Source organism: Dendrobates tinctorius, unplaced genomic scaffold (genome assembly GCF_039654945.1).
Source record: "Dendrobates tinctorius isolate UK_male_01 unplaced genomic scaffold, ASM3965494v1 ptg000026l, whole genome shotgun sequence".
Taxonomy (NCBI): Eukaryota; Metazoa; Chordata; class Amphibia; order Anura; family Dendrobatidae; genus Dendrobates; species Dendrobates tinctorius.
Window position 1 is genome coordinate 8,697,344 of NW_027361694.1, and position 14,877 is coordinate 8,712,220.

At 46.9% G+C, this 14,877-nt stretch overlaps 1 protein-coding gene across 1 annotated transcript in view; it reads left to right on the forward strand.

The window, feature by feature from the left end:
* The window catches only part of LOC141084657 (ileal sodium/bile acid cotransporter-like), a 40,029-nt gene that overhangs the window by 17,740 nt on the left and 7,412 nt on the right, over nucleotides 1–14,877 (forward strand). Inside the window, exons 4-5 of the mRNA XM_073569479.1 lie at nucleotides 10,695–10,870; nucleotides 13,917–14,074. Of these exons, the coding sequence (XP_073425580.1) occupies nucleotides 10,695–10,870; nucleotides 13,917–14,074 (334 nt within the window). The remainder of the gene's footprint in view (nucleotides 1–10,694; nucleotides 10,871–13,916; nucleotides 14,075–14,877) is intronic.

Sequence of the window (14,877 nt, forward strand, 5' to 3'; positions counted from 1 at the left end):
CCTTTCTTTGAGGTGGGCATTACGTTTATAAAGCTTCCCATGGCTGGGTACCATAATTAGACCCTGGACCCGATCGGCCCTTATTCACATTGAGGTCAATTTTAACACACGGTAAAGTTTTAATACTGAAGGTTAGGACTGTCCAGATTGGGTGCACCTTGGCACTGGTGGGATGGCTTATGCGTGTGACGAGCGTCAGCTTACACTGAGTCGTTTCTTCTTTGTATGAGTGAACCCTCTGGGCCGTGGCACCCACCCACCTAGGGCGAGCTAACCTAGTGAGAACCACCCCCAATACAGGGAGTGTGAGGGGCAAGACCAAGGGGGTGAGCCACCACAGCAGCTGGACCAGACGGCCGGCTCAGGGAAACAAGACAAGGCGAGACGAGACGTTAGTTCAAAGAAACTTCATTTAAGGAAGGCTTCAGGGATAACATCAGGTACAAACATAACCAGAACAGGGACAACATAGCAAAGAGCAAAGGCACGCCAAAGTCCAAGCATGGTACGTGCAGATGGCAGGCGGAGCACGATGACATCAGACTCCGGACAGCAAGCGAAGATCAACCGGGACATCAGGTTCTGAAGCTCTGTAGGCAATCATCAGGATCCGGACATCCGAAAGTCAGCCAGTGTTCCATGCAAGAAAACAAGACAGGGTTAACCACATGATGCGTGTCAACGGACACACCAGGTTCGGGTTCACAGGACGGAGGCCTGCGCATGCCAAGGGACATGCCAGGGACGGGTACAAGGACGGAGACCTGCGTGTGCGAGGGCACGCCAGGGACGGGTTCAATGGCATCGGAATCCGGGGTGCTGGCATCGACCGACAGGGTCCAGGAAGCAGGCTACGGACATCAGCTCCGGACATCAGGCCGCAGTCATCTAAGTCCGGACCTCTGGCAGCGGTTGGCAGGTTACGGAATCCGACAGGCAAACTAGGGTTCAGAGCAGAGCAAAGAGAGCAAAAGACTTTGTGCAAGAGTAGCACGAAAAGGCACAGTGCGAGAACCAGCCTGCGTGCAAGGGAGCACGGACACCACAGCTGGGGGCACCGGCAGATGGTACCAACGATGGCATAAGCAGGCGGGCTCGACTAGAGGCGGCACCGCTGCGGCCACGCAGCCGGAAACCACTATAGCACTGGACGGAGGCACGGCTGAGGCACACAGGCGAGCACGGCTAGAGGCGGCATGGCTGAGGCACACCAGGCAGGCACAAGCGACCAGGCACGTGCACAGAGGCACGGAGCCACAAGACAGGGCTAGGCAAAGGTACAGGACAGAGACGTGTGCGATACCGCACGGCAAAGCCTAGTACCAAAAATGCAAGAGCGCACAAAACATCAAAGGCAAGGCATAGAGTAGTAGACAGGACCCTACGCATGCAAAGGACATGCCAGGGGCAAAGTACAAGGCGAGGCCTGCGCGTACCGAGGGGCACGCCAGTGACAGGGCACAGAACGGAGGTCTGCACGTGTAGACAGACACATCAGGGACAGGGACAGAGTCTAGCAGCGGAGCGTAGGCCGAAGCCCAGAGCCGGGCCAAGGGAGAATCTTGGGACTAGACAGGGTACAGAGCGGAGGCCTGTACGTGCAGAGAGGCATGCCAGGGACAGGGTACAGAGACAAGGCCTGTACATGTAGGCAGACACATCAGGGACAGAGTCTAGCAGCGGAGCGTAGGCCGAAGCCCAGAGCCGGGCCAAGGGAGAACCTTGGGACTAGACAGGGTACAGAGCGGAGGCCTGCACGTGCAGAGAGCCACGCCAGGGACAGGGTACAGAGACGAGGCCTGCACGTGTAGGGAGACACGTCAGGGACAGGGAACGGAGACTGAGGCCTGCACGTGTAGGGAGACACGTCAGGGACAGGGTACAGAGACTGAGGCCTGCACGTGTAGGGAAACACGTCAGGGACAGGGTACAGAGACTGAGGCCTGCACGTGTAGGGAGACACGTCAGGGACAGGGTACAGAGACGAGGCCTGCACGTGTAGGGAGACACGTCAGGGACAGGGTACAGAGACTGAGGCCTGCACGTGTAGGGAGACACGTCAGGGACAGGGTACAGAGAGGGGTACCTGAAGCCACAAAGCAAAGCGAGACAGGAAACATGGAAAGAAACACGGAACAGAATCAGAGCAAGCAAGGACTACAAGGCAAAGCAGGGCAAAGACAAAACATAACAGGGCAAAGACAAAACATAACACGAAGGACAAACACTAGACAAGGCACGAGACAAGAGACGGAATACGAGCACAGAGCGTGTGCAGAGACGCACTACAGAACAGAGTGCAAGGGCACAGAATAGAGGGAGCAACCCCACAGACCAAGCGGCCATGCAGAGAAGCAACACAATACTCAGGCCCTGAGCATAAGATGGGGCGGTCTGATATAGGGCATAGCACCACCACTTCCGGGTCAGGACCAGGGAAGAGCTTCCAGTTCAGATCCTCTAGGATCACAGAGCACAGTCACATGATCAGGATTCCAGACATGCAGGGATGATTGCAGAACCGGACAGTGCAGGATCCCAGGAAAGGTCACATGATCAGGGTTTCAGACATGCAGAAACGATTGCAGAACCGGACAGTGCAGGATCCTAGGAAAGGTCACATGATCAGGGTTTCAGACATGCAGAGACGAATGCAGAACCAGCCTATACTGGAACATACGAAGGACACATGATCAGGGATTCTAGACATGACGATCACAGAAGGCAGAGCAGAAACGCAGGCATCCTGCAGCTCAACAGACATGAGGTGAGTGTGCACACTGCTATAGGGAACATGCAGGATAGCAGACACGAGATGCGCGTGCACACCGCTCCAGGGGTTCTTGAGGCAAAACAGACAAGGCAGACATGGCGGACATGACAATGCGCTTTTTTTTAATCAAATATTAATATGTACTATTGCTTTTTTACTTAGTTTCAGCAGGGTGTATCTTCAGTTTGCTTCTATCATATGCATTGTTTAATTTTGGGATCTAGTCTGGGGTCTGAATACATTTTGACATCTAGAATGGTGTGTTAATTGATTTAGGGGTCTTGAGTTCATTAATTTAGTTTGGTGCGCCTGTATTGTGGCTATCCTAGAATGTCAAAAGAAATCCAAAGCAACCTTTTAATCTCTGATATGTACGACATTATATTAAATAGGAATTTTCTTCTAGAATACATCCACCATCATTGAAGGAGCTGTAAGTTTTTACTACTGGATTTATACATCAGTAGGTAGATAAATTCTCTGCATGCCTCCCTATGAAATCTGTGGCATCTCATGTTATATAGGGCCACATAACATGCTGTGGAAGCTTAGTCTTCTACAACTTGATGTTCACATCTTTATTGGTGGCTCAGTTTGGATTATGTCACTATTTTTCATTGCAAAATAAATGTAATCTTTAGGGAGCACTGGTGTCCATTGTGTGACATATTGTTAGAGCTTAAGCTATAAATACAAAACAACAATCCAAATGTGAACAAAGCCTAATTTATCTATAGTCATGAATTTTTGTTCGTCGGCCCATGGGCCTTTGACAACATGAAATACCAAGTCAATCTATGGCAAGAGAGTTCTGTTAAGCTGTGTTCACAAGTTACTAAAAATGCTATGGATTTGCGAGCTCCATTTCTTGGCAAAAAAAATGCAGCATTTTACAGTAGCAGCAAATTTGATAAGAATTTAAAATTGATAAGATTTTTATATCCACAGAATCTCAATATATGTTGAGAAAAAATGTGAAGTCAAAACCTGAAATAGTCAATGTTTTTAGGGGATTTTGCTAGGGATTTCAACAACAAAATCCTTACGATGTACAATACAAAATAATATTGTGGTATCGTGTTAGCCAGAAAAATAGATGTAAATACTTATGTCCCCCCAAAAAACTGCTTTCAAATATAATTTCTCTGGTTAGCCAATAAATGTATCACTCCTTGAATACTTTTCTCAATTTTTTGGGGGGGACATAAGTATTTACAGCAACAACAAAATCCAAAAGTCCTGAATTTTAAAAAAAAATAATGAAAAGTTAAAAATAATAATAAATAAAACAGAAAAAAACATGTGACTTTTGTCTGCTGATGATGCATCGACTCCTATTTGGCTGTAGCAGTCACATGGGATGCAACATGACTAAAGGAGGCTAGGAAGAACTAAGACGGGCATCAAAACCCTGCAACAAGCAAAGAAATCAGGAGCAGAGGTTCGATACTCAACTAAACAGAAAACAAAAATATAGGTTAGACTACAGTCAAGCCTTCTCACTAGAAGTGTAGCTGGAATTAAAACACATCTAATTTTACTAGTTCATATAAAAAATATTAATAATTCACAATATAATTTAAACGAACCACAACCTACTGAACAGTAAGTTTCCAACTTTTCTGGCGATTAAATGCACAAAATACAAGGAATAATTTATATATAAATCTCAATTATACTCAGAGTAACTATATACAGGTGCTTCTCACAAAATTAGAAATATCATCAAAAAGCTAATTTTAGTTATTCAATACAAAAAGTGAAACTCATATTATATAGAGTCATTATAAACAGAGAGATCGATTTCAAGTGTTTATTTCTGTTAATGTTGATGATTATGGCTTACAGCCAATGAAAACCCAAAAGTCATTATGACGGAGTCAGCTTACGCTGAGTCGTTTTCTTTAGAGTGGACCCTCTGGGTCATGGCACCCACCCACCTAGGGCGAGCTGACCTTGTGAGGAACCACCCCCTATACAGGGAGTGTCAGGGGCAAGACCAAGGGGGTGAGCCACCAAGACAGCTGGACCAAACGGCCAGCTCAGGTAGACACTAAATACGAGTGTCTGATGACAAAGGACGTGCAGGAAACAAGACAAGACGTGAATTCAAGGTATCTTCATTAAGGCAAATTCAGGATAACATTAAGTGCAAAAACCTGATAACAGGCAAACACTGCAAGGTGCGTGCGTGGCACGCCAAGGTCCATGGCTTGGTACGTGCCAGAAGGTAAGCCCGGTTACCGGCAAGGACACGATGGCATCGGACTCCAGACAGCTGGCAAGGATCAGGGCATCAGGCTGCGGACACCAGCTCCGGACATCAGGCCATAGTCTTCATGCTTACGATCTCTGGCAGTGATGGCAGGTTCCGGGAGTCCAGCAGGCAAACCAGGGTACAGGCAAGGAGGCACGACAGATCTCCAGACATGGTGTGTGTTAGGGAATATGCCGAGGTCCAAGGCAAGATTCCAGGCAGGGTGGGTGCTAGGGCACACCAGGTTCCAGGGCAAGGTGCAAGGCAAGGTACGTGTGTAGGGGACACGCCAGGTTCAATGTGCAAAGTACAAGACATGGTGCACGTGTAGGGGACACACCAGGGTTCAAGGTCCAAGATACAAGACAAGGTGCGTGTGTAGAGACACGCCAGGGTCCAAGGCAAGGTCCTGCGTGTGCCGAGGAACACGTCAGGGTCAGGGTTCAAGGCAGAGTCCTGCGCGTGCAGAGGAGCACGCCAGGCTCACGGTTCAAGGCAAGGTCCTGCGCATGCCGAGGGACACGCCAGGGTCAGGTTCGAGTCGGGTGCATGCTAAGAGACACGCCAGGGTTCAGGCTAAGGCAAGGGCCTGCGCGTGCTAGGAGGCATGCCAGGGATCAGGCTAGGGCCGGTGCGTGCAAGAGGGCACGACAGGATACAAGCTAGGGTCTGTGCATGCAAGAGGGCATGACAGGGTATGGGCTAGGGCCTGTGTGTGCTAGAGGGCACGACAGGATACATGGCAAGACCTGCGCGTACTTTTACAGAAGCACGAGGAGGTATGCCAAGGAGCAGGCTAGGACCTGCGTGTGCTATTAGAAAAGTACGCAACGCACAGTGCAGAGACAGCGTGGGTGCAAGGAAGCACAGAGAGCACGGCTGGGGCACTGGCTAGCTGGTCGAGCTGCGGCACAGAAAGACAGGCAAGACTCCAGCGAACCCGGCTGAGGCATAACAGGCGACACAGCTGTCACTGGATGACGAGCACGGCTGAGGCACAAGCAGGCGGGCACGGCTGAGGCACAGGCAGGAGGCTAGGAAGGCCAGGCGCATGTAAAGGGCACATGAAGAAATAAGGCAAAGAATGGCGAGAAACAAGGTAAGACAAGGTACAGGGCAAGGAGCAGACCATAGGCAGAAACACAGAGCCAGGTCAGAGCGGGAACAGAGCTAGCAGCGGAGCGTAGGCCGAAGCCCAGAGCCGGGTCAAGACAGAGCCTTGAGACTAGCCTAGAAATGTGCAAGAGAGCACCTAGGGTCAGAGAGCAGGAATGGTGCGTGTGCCAGGAGGCACAACAGAGCACCATAGGTCAGAGAGGAGGAATGGTGCGTGTGCCAGGAGGCACAACAGAACACCATAGGTCAGAGGAGGAATGGTGCATGTGCCAGGAGGCACAACAGAGCACCATAGGTCAGAACAAGGAAGACCAGGCAAAAACAGGGAAGCGGAAGCAGTACAAGGAAAGCATAGCATAGACAATACCTGGCAAAGCAGGCAAAGGCAGAGACCACAGGAAGGACTACAAGTCCAAGGATAGAAGAGACAAAACATGGCACAAAAGACAACACAAGACATGGCATGAGACAGAAGGCAGAATACAAGCACAGAGCGTGTGCAGAGAAGCACTACAGGGCAGAGTGCAGGGGCACAGAATACAGGGAGTGACCGAGCAGACCAAGCAGCCATGCAGGGAAGCAACACGATACTCAGGCCCCGACCATAGGAAGGGGTGGTCTGATATAGCGCATTAGCACCTGCACTTCCGGGTCAGGACCAGGAGAGGACTTCAGGTTTAGATCCTCCAGGATCATAGAGAGGGTCACATTGGCGAGTCCTCCAAGACCATAGAGAGCATTGCTGGATCAGGCTGTGCTGGAACATAGGAAAGGTCACATGATCAGGGGATCCAGGATCACAGAGAGAATAGCTGGATCAGACAGTGCTGGAACATTGGAAAGGTCACATGATCAGGGGCTCCAGGATCACAGAGAGGATTGCTGCAGGCAGAGCAGAGACGGCTGGTCACACAGCAACGGCGTATAGCCATGAGGTAAAACACACATGAGCACTGGCAATGGCAGGCAGCCATGAGATGAGGCACGTGCGTGCACACTGCTCCAGGCATCTTGCAGCACAACAATCACGAGGTGCGTGCGCACACTGCTTCCAGGGATCTTGCAGCACAAGACATAACGGGCATGAGAGTTCAGTGCACATGCACACTGCTCCAGGAGTCATGCGGCACACCAGACATGGCGGGCATGACAGTTCGGTGCGTGTGCACACTGCTCCAGGGGTCATGCGGCATATAATACATGGCGGACATGACAGTCATTATCTCAGTACATTATAATAATTTAACGAAAAACACCTGCAAAGGCTTTCTAAGCATTTAGAAATGTCTCTTAGTCTGTTTCAGTACATCCACAATCATGGGGAAGACTGCTGACTTGACCAATGTCCAGAAGGCAGTCATTGACACACTCCACAAGGAGGGTAAGCCACAAAAGGTTATTGCTAAATAAGCTGGCTGTTCGCAGAGTGCTGTATCCAAGCATATTAATGGAGAGTTGAGTGTAAGGAAAAAGTGTGGTAGAAAAAAGGTGCATGAGCAATCGGGATAACCACAGCCTTGAAAGGATTGTTAAGAAAATGTCATTCAAAAAATTGAGGGAGATTCACAAGGAGTGGACTGCTGCTGGAGTCATTGCTTCAAGAGCCACCACACACAGACGTTTCCAGGACATAGGCTACAAGTGTCGCATTTCTTGTGTCAAGCCACTCATGACCAATAGACAACGCCAGAAGCGTCTCACCTGTGCCAAGGAGAAAAAGAACTGGACTGTTGCTCAGTGGTCCTAGGTGTTGTTTTCAGATGAAAGTAAATTTTGCATTTCATTTGGAAATCAAGGTCCCAGAGTCTGGAGGAAGAGTAGAGAGACAGATAATTCAAGCTGTGAGGTCTAGTGTGAATTTTCCCCAATCAGTGATGGTTTGAGGAGCCATGTCATCTGCTGGTGTATGTCGACTGTGTTTTGTCAAGACCAAAGTCAGCGGAAATTTTAGAGTACTTCTGCCAACAAGCTTTTTGGAGATGGAAATTTCATTCTCCAGCAGGACTTGGCACCTGTCCACACTGCTAAAAGTACCCATATCTGGTTGAAAAACAACAGTATCACTATGCTTGATTGGCCAGCAAACTCACCTGACCTTAACCCCATTGAGAATCTATGGGATAATGTCAAGAGGAAGATGAGAGACACCAGGCCCAACAATGCAGACGAGCTGAAGGCTGCTCTCAAAGCAACCTGGGCTTCCATAACACCTCAGCAGAGCCACATGCTGATCGCCTCCATGTTATGCTGCATTGATGCAGTAATTGATGCAAAAGGAGCCCGACCAAGTATTGAGTGCATTTACTGAACATGCATTTCAGTAGGCCAACATTTCAGATTTTAAAATCATTTTCAAGCTGGTATTATAAAGTACCGTATATACTCGAGTATAAGCCGACCCGTGTATAAGCCACCTCCCCTAATTTTGCCACAAAAAACTGGGAAAACGTATTGACTCAAGTATAAGCCTAGGGTAGAAAATGCAGCAGCTACTGGTAAATTTAAAAAATAAAAATAGATACCAATAAAAGTAAAATTAATTGAGACATCAGTAGGTTAAATGTTTTTGAATGTCCATATTGAATCGGGAGCCCCACATAATGCTCCATACAGTTCATGATGGCCCCATAAGATGCTCCATACAAAATACGCCCCATATAATGCTGCACAAAGGTTAATAATGCCCCCATAAGATGCTCCATAGAATAATATGCCCCATATGCTGCTCAATAAAGGTTATGGTCCCATAAGATGTTCCATAGATTATGCCCCCATAAGATGCTCCATAGATTATGCCCCCATATGCTGCCCCATAGACTATGCCCCCATAAGATGCTCCATAGATTATGCCCCCATATGCTGTACACATAAGTTGCTCCATAGATTATGCCCCATATGCTGCCCCCATAAGATGCTTCATAGATTATGCCCCCATGTGCTGCCATTGCTGCTGCATTTAAAAATAAAAAATGACATACTCACCTCTCCGTAGCTGGGTGTCAGGTGCCGGTGTCACTGCTGGCACCTGAGATATTCACCTGTCCCCCGGTCCATCGCTGCTTGCTGCTGTCTGGCACGTCATCTGTCAGTGACGTTCAGACTGCAGGGGGCGCGGCGCACACTAACCACGTCACCGTGCCCTCTGCTGTCTGAACGTTGCTGACAGATGACGTGCCAGACAGCAGCAAGCAGCGATGGACCGGGGGACAGGTGAATATCGCTATACTTACCCATCCTGGCACTGTCTCTGCAGCCCCCAGCTTCTCCGCAATCTCCCTTCCTGCCTTCAGCGGTCACGTGGTACCGCTCATTAAACTCATGAATATGCGCATATTCATGAGTTTAATGAGCGGTACCATGTGACCGCTGAAGGCAGGAAGGGAGATTACGGAAAAGCTGGGGGCTGCAGAGACCGTGCCAGGATGGGTAAGTATGACCTGACACCCCCGCCCCCTTCCCCTCCGACCGCCTGGTTTATATGACTCGAATATAAGCCGAGAGGGGGACTTTCAGCCCAAAAAATGGGCAGAAAATCTCGGCTTATATTCGAGTATATACAGTATTCTAATTTACTGAGATAATGACTTTTGGGTTTTCATTGGTTGTAAGCCATAATCATCAACAGAAATAATCACTTGAAATAGATCACTCTGTTTATAATCACTATATATAATATATGAGTTTCACTTTTTGTACTGAAGAACTAAAGCACCTGTATGATGCATTAATCGGCTGTCCATACATTTAAACTGTGTAAATTAGGGATGAGCGAGTATACTCGTTAGGATTCAGTACTCGGCGAGTAATGCGGTACTCGCCGTACTCGAATCCCAGCAAGTAAATTTCACTACTCGCCTTGCAATATTCGGCACAGCCCGCACAGTCCCCACACAGCCCGGCCAGTCCCCGCACAGTCCCACACAGCCCGGCATAGTCCCCGCATAGCCCGGCCAGTCTCCGCACAGCCCAGCACAGTCCCGCACAGCCCGGCACAGTCCCCGCACAGCCCGTCCAGTCCCCGCAGAGCCCAGCACAATCCTGCACAGCCCGGTACAGTCCCGCACAGCCTCTCCAGATGCCTGCGCACTGCAGGACTCTGCTCTGCCCTCAACAGGGCAGAGCAGTGCACTTGCGCCGCAGCCATTACAGGACGGGAGTAGAGGACGTCATCGCATGAAGAAGGGAGGCGTCGGACCGGACCGCAACGCCCACCGGACCGCCCACCCCGGTGAGTATAATATAACGTGTTTTTCTTATCTTTCAGGTTACATCGGAGGCCTATCTACAGCATTACAGAATGCTGTAGATAAGCCCCTGATGTCTATGCCGGCAGCTGCAAGCCGAAAAAAAGGGTGACAGATTCCCTTTAATCCCTTTCTGAGAATTGCAGTGGCTAAGACAATTTTGTTGTCAGGAGACAAGCGACCGAGACCTACAAGCCACATCTACTTTTCAAGCAAAACTGTGGCGACCTCGGTTACAATTGTCATATTTTACATGAAAAAATGATGGCTGAACTTTGAGAATGAGATTTTTTTTCTGTTCTAGGTGGGATCAATAACAGGAGGCATTCTCATTGTCACTGTAGCGGTGATTGGAGGAGTATTGTACAAAGGATCCTGGGTCATCGATCCAAAACTGTGGATTGTAGGAACCATATTCCCTGCTATAGGATTCACAATGGGCTTTTTACTAGCGGTGATGGCAAATTTATCATGGCAAAGGTATGTATTCCTCCCTTATGTGTAATAAATAGAATGTGGCCCATGTGTGATTGGACACCGGTATTGTAGAGAATAATGCTGAACAGTGATATTAAAGGGAATCTGTCAGCAGGTTTTTGAGATTTAATCTGATGGCAGCATAATATAGGGACAGAGACCCTGATTCCAGTGATGTATCACTTAGTTTACTTGGTGAAACAGTTGTGATAAAGTCACATTTTTTTCTGCTGCACATGGAGTCGTCCTCTGAATGCTGGGCTCTGTATAACCCCATCCACACCATGGACTGATATCTTAATGTACACTGTACATTAACAGAAATCTGCTAATCAGTCCAAAGGGTGTCTTTTTACTGAAAGGCACAAGACACCTAGTTCTGTAGTGATAATCTCCTACTGATGAAATAATGATTTAATTGAAACAACACACAGCCTAGTGACACATCACTGGAATCAGTGTGTCAACCTTTCATCATGCTGCACTCAGATAACATAGCAAAAAAAACAAAAGCCTCCTGACAGATAAATGAGGTTTTTGCTATGCAATCTAATAGCACAATAATGTAGGAGCAGAGTCACTGATTACAGTGATTGGTCACTTATTGTTCTGTGTTTTACTGTTTCAATATAATCAACTTAATCAGCAGTACATTATCATTACAGGAAAACTGGCCTCGTGCATTTTAGTCCAACCATGCCCCCAGCAATGGTGATCACTGTATTACCTGTACACTAACCCTATACACTATATACTACGTACAGTTCTCCTGTGTATAATGACACGTATGGTAATATTAGTATTATGTTTTTTATTAATCATCAGTATTGTAGTATTCAGTCACTATGTGGTGGTAAGATGTGATCTGGTCATGGTGTGACGGTATTTGTTCCTTGTATGTGGTATTATTGGTAATTTTAAAAAATGTATGTGATGCATTGCTTTAAAGAAAAAATAAATACTTTAAAGAGTATTGGATATTTTAAGAAATGTTTACAAGGTTAGAGTAGACTAGGGCCCGGCCAAAAGAGGTTACATTTTCATGGTGGTAGCTTACATTTTTTTTGGGCCAAAACAAAAGCTGATAGTGACGTATGTGATATGGTGTTTGATGGGAACTGTTAATGTGTGATTGGTGAAGACATGGTGCAGAAATGGAGTTTTCCCAAGAGTGTGAAGAGGGACTGTGAAAGGCAGAGCTGGGGTGGAGCCTGGGCGGAGTCTTAAGAGGGACCAAAAATTTTACCTCTATGGGGCCCTGAAACTCCTTGTGACAGCTCTGGCCAATGGAATAGGACGAGAGTATAAATTCACACCAACCCTACTTGCGAGACATATCTGCTAATAGCTTACACTTTAGGGTAGGTTTTCATACCCGAACTTGGATCATGATGACCAGCTATTGGTCTCCTCACCCAAACTCGACAGCTTCATAGGTATATACTGTATATACAGCGTGAGGCTACCGAGTTTGGATCAGGAGAGTCACATATCATCTGTGCATCAGTGACCGTAATCTGACCCAGAAACACTGATGTGTGAATATGGCCTACAAACAAAAATATTGTGCATTGAAATCCAACATGCCTGAACCTTTCTTCTCCCTATCGGATGATGAGAGCCAAAACTTCCCCATACACATAAGATAGTCAGCGCGTTCAGCCTGTTTGTGCTGTGTATGAGCACCTATATACTAAAACTAAATAATTAGACTTTAACATGCAAACATGGGGCCCAATAATGGCACAGGCCTCAATTAGTCAACTTCCCCCCTTCTGACGGACCCACCCAGGCTCGGACTGACAAACAGGAGAACAGGAGAATCCTCAACTCGGCCCTTGTCAAGGAGTGCCAATAAGTAGTGCTGTTACACTTGATTCAGAATTTACAGGAAAAGGTATAATGTAGCCATTCATTAAACATACTAGCCAACGCTAAAACTGACCTGCCATTATGATTCTCCAGGACATTACGAATTCATAGACACCAAACATGTCTAGGTTCTTTTTTATTTAAGTGGTGAAAAATAAATTCCAAAGTTTGTTAAAAAAAAAAAAATTATGCCATTTCCTGATACCCGTAGCATCTACATTTTTCGTGATCTCAGCTTGGGTGAGGGCTTATTTTTTGCACACCGAGCTGACGTTTTTAATGATCAAATTTTGGTGCAGATATGATCTTTTGATCGCCCGTTATTGCATTTTAATGCAATGTTGTGGCAACTAAAAAAACAATTCTGGCATTTTGACTTTTTTTTCTCGTTACGCCGTTCAGCGATCAGGTTAATTTTTATCATATTCATAGATTGGGCAATTCTGAAGGCAGTGATACCAAATATGTGTATGTTTAATTTTTTTATTGTTTTATTCTGAATGGGGCGAAAGGGGGTTGATTTGCACGTTTTTATTTTTTATCATTTTTTTAATATTTTTAAAAACAATTTTTTTTACCTGTGGCATACTTCAGTAGTCTCCATGGGAGACCAGAAGCTGCCATAACCTGAATGGCTCTGCTACGTACAGGCGATGATCAATGGGCGGCGCTCATAGCAATCCAGCAGTGACAACCATAGAGGTCTGCTGGAGACCTCTGGTGGTCATGCCAACCCATCGGTGACATGTGATCACGTGCCGGGGTCACCGATGGGTAGGATTTCCGGTGCTCTTGCTGGAGGTGCGAGTTAAATGCTGCTGTTAGAGTTTAATAGCGGCATTTAATGGGCTAACAGCCGCGGGTGGAACGCAATTAGTGGCACATGTCAGCTGTTCAAAACAGCTGAGATGTGCCGGAAAAGATGTTGGCTCACCGCTGGAGCCCACATCAAAGAGAGGGAGTCCAACATCGTCGTACATTTACACCCAATGTCGGAAAGGGGTTAAAGATATTATTCCTTGTTACTTTACTGCATCATAGATAAAAAAATATTTACAATCTTTGCACAGAGGGGAATGCAAAATCATGAAACAGTGGGTTCTATACTGTGTATCATGTATTTCACTTACGTATTACTTGTGTCTCATTTATAACTAATAGTAAATTAAATATTTAGGTGTCGCACTGTGGCGCTAGAGACCGGCCTGCAGAACACGCAGCTATGCTCTACTATTGTGCAGCTCTCATTCACTCCTGAGCAGCTGGGACTGATCTTCACATTTCCCTTAATATACAGTATTTTCCAAATCCTGATTGCCATCCTTTTCCTGATAGGTAAGTCTACCTCTTATTTTTTATTCTTAGAGCGAGATATGAGGATACAGAAGTAGAAATGGAGAATGACAACTACACTGACAATAAAATATCCACTATTAAAGGGAACCTGTCAGCACTTTTTTGGGCTACCTGCTAAAAATATCATTTAATTTAGTGTCACCTATGCATTACGCAACTATTTCTGTTCCCGCCTGACTCCCCATGTATCATCCATGAATACCTTTTTATTCCTCCCGCGCTGTATGTTAATACGTTCTGTCCGGTCCGATGGACGTGTCTTAGTTTCCGTCTCCCCCCCCCCACCTCGCTTGCTCTACGCATTCCTTGCGATGAATTTTGGCGATCGCGTAGAGTTTTTGTGCGTGCGTATTCGAAAGGCATCTTGCGCCGGCAGGGATCACAGAAATGGCAGCAAAATACTTCCAGGCCACATAAAGCAAGCGCGTATGCCAGCGCATGTGCAATACTGCTTTTCTGCTTTGCCCAGTTGGGCAAAGCATATTACAAACGCGCGAGATGCCATTTGAATGCGCACACACAAAAACTGTACGCAATTTGTGATATTCACAGCAAGAAATATGTACAGCAAGCAGAGGGGGGGTGGACACTAAGCCACGCCCATCGGACCGGACAGAATAGATTACCATACAGCGCAGGAGGAATTAAAAAAAAAGGTATTTATGGATGATACATGGGAAGTCAGGGGGTAACAGAAGTAGTTGCGTAATGCATAGGTGACACTAAATTAAATGATATTTTTAGCTGGTAGCCCAAAAAAGTGCTGACAAGTTCCCTTTAAC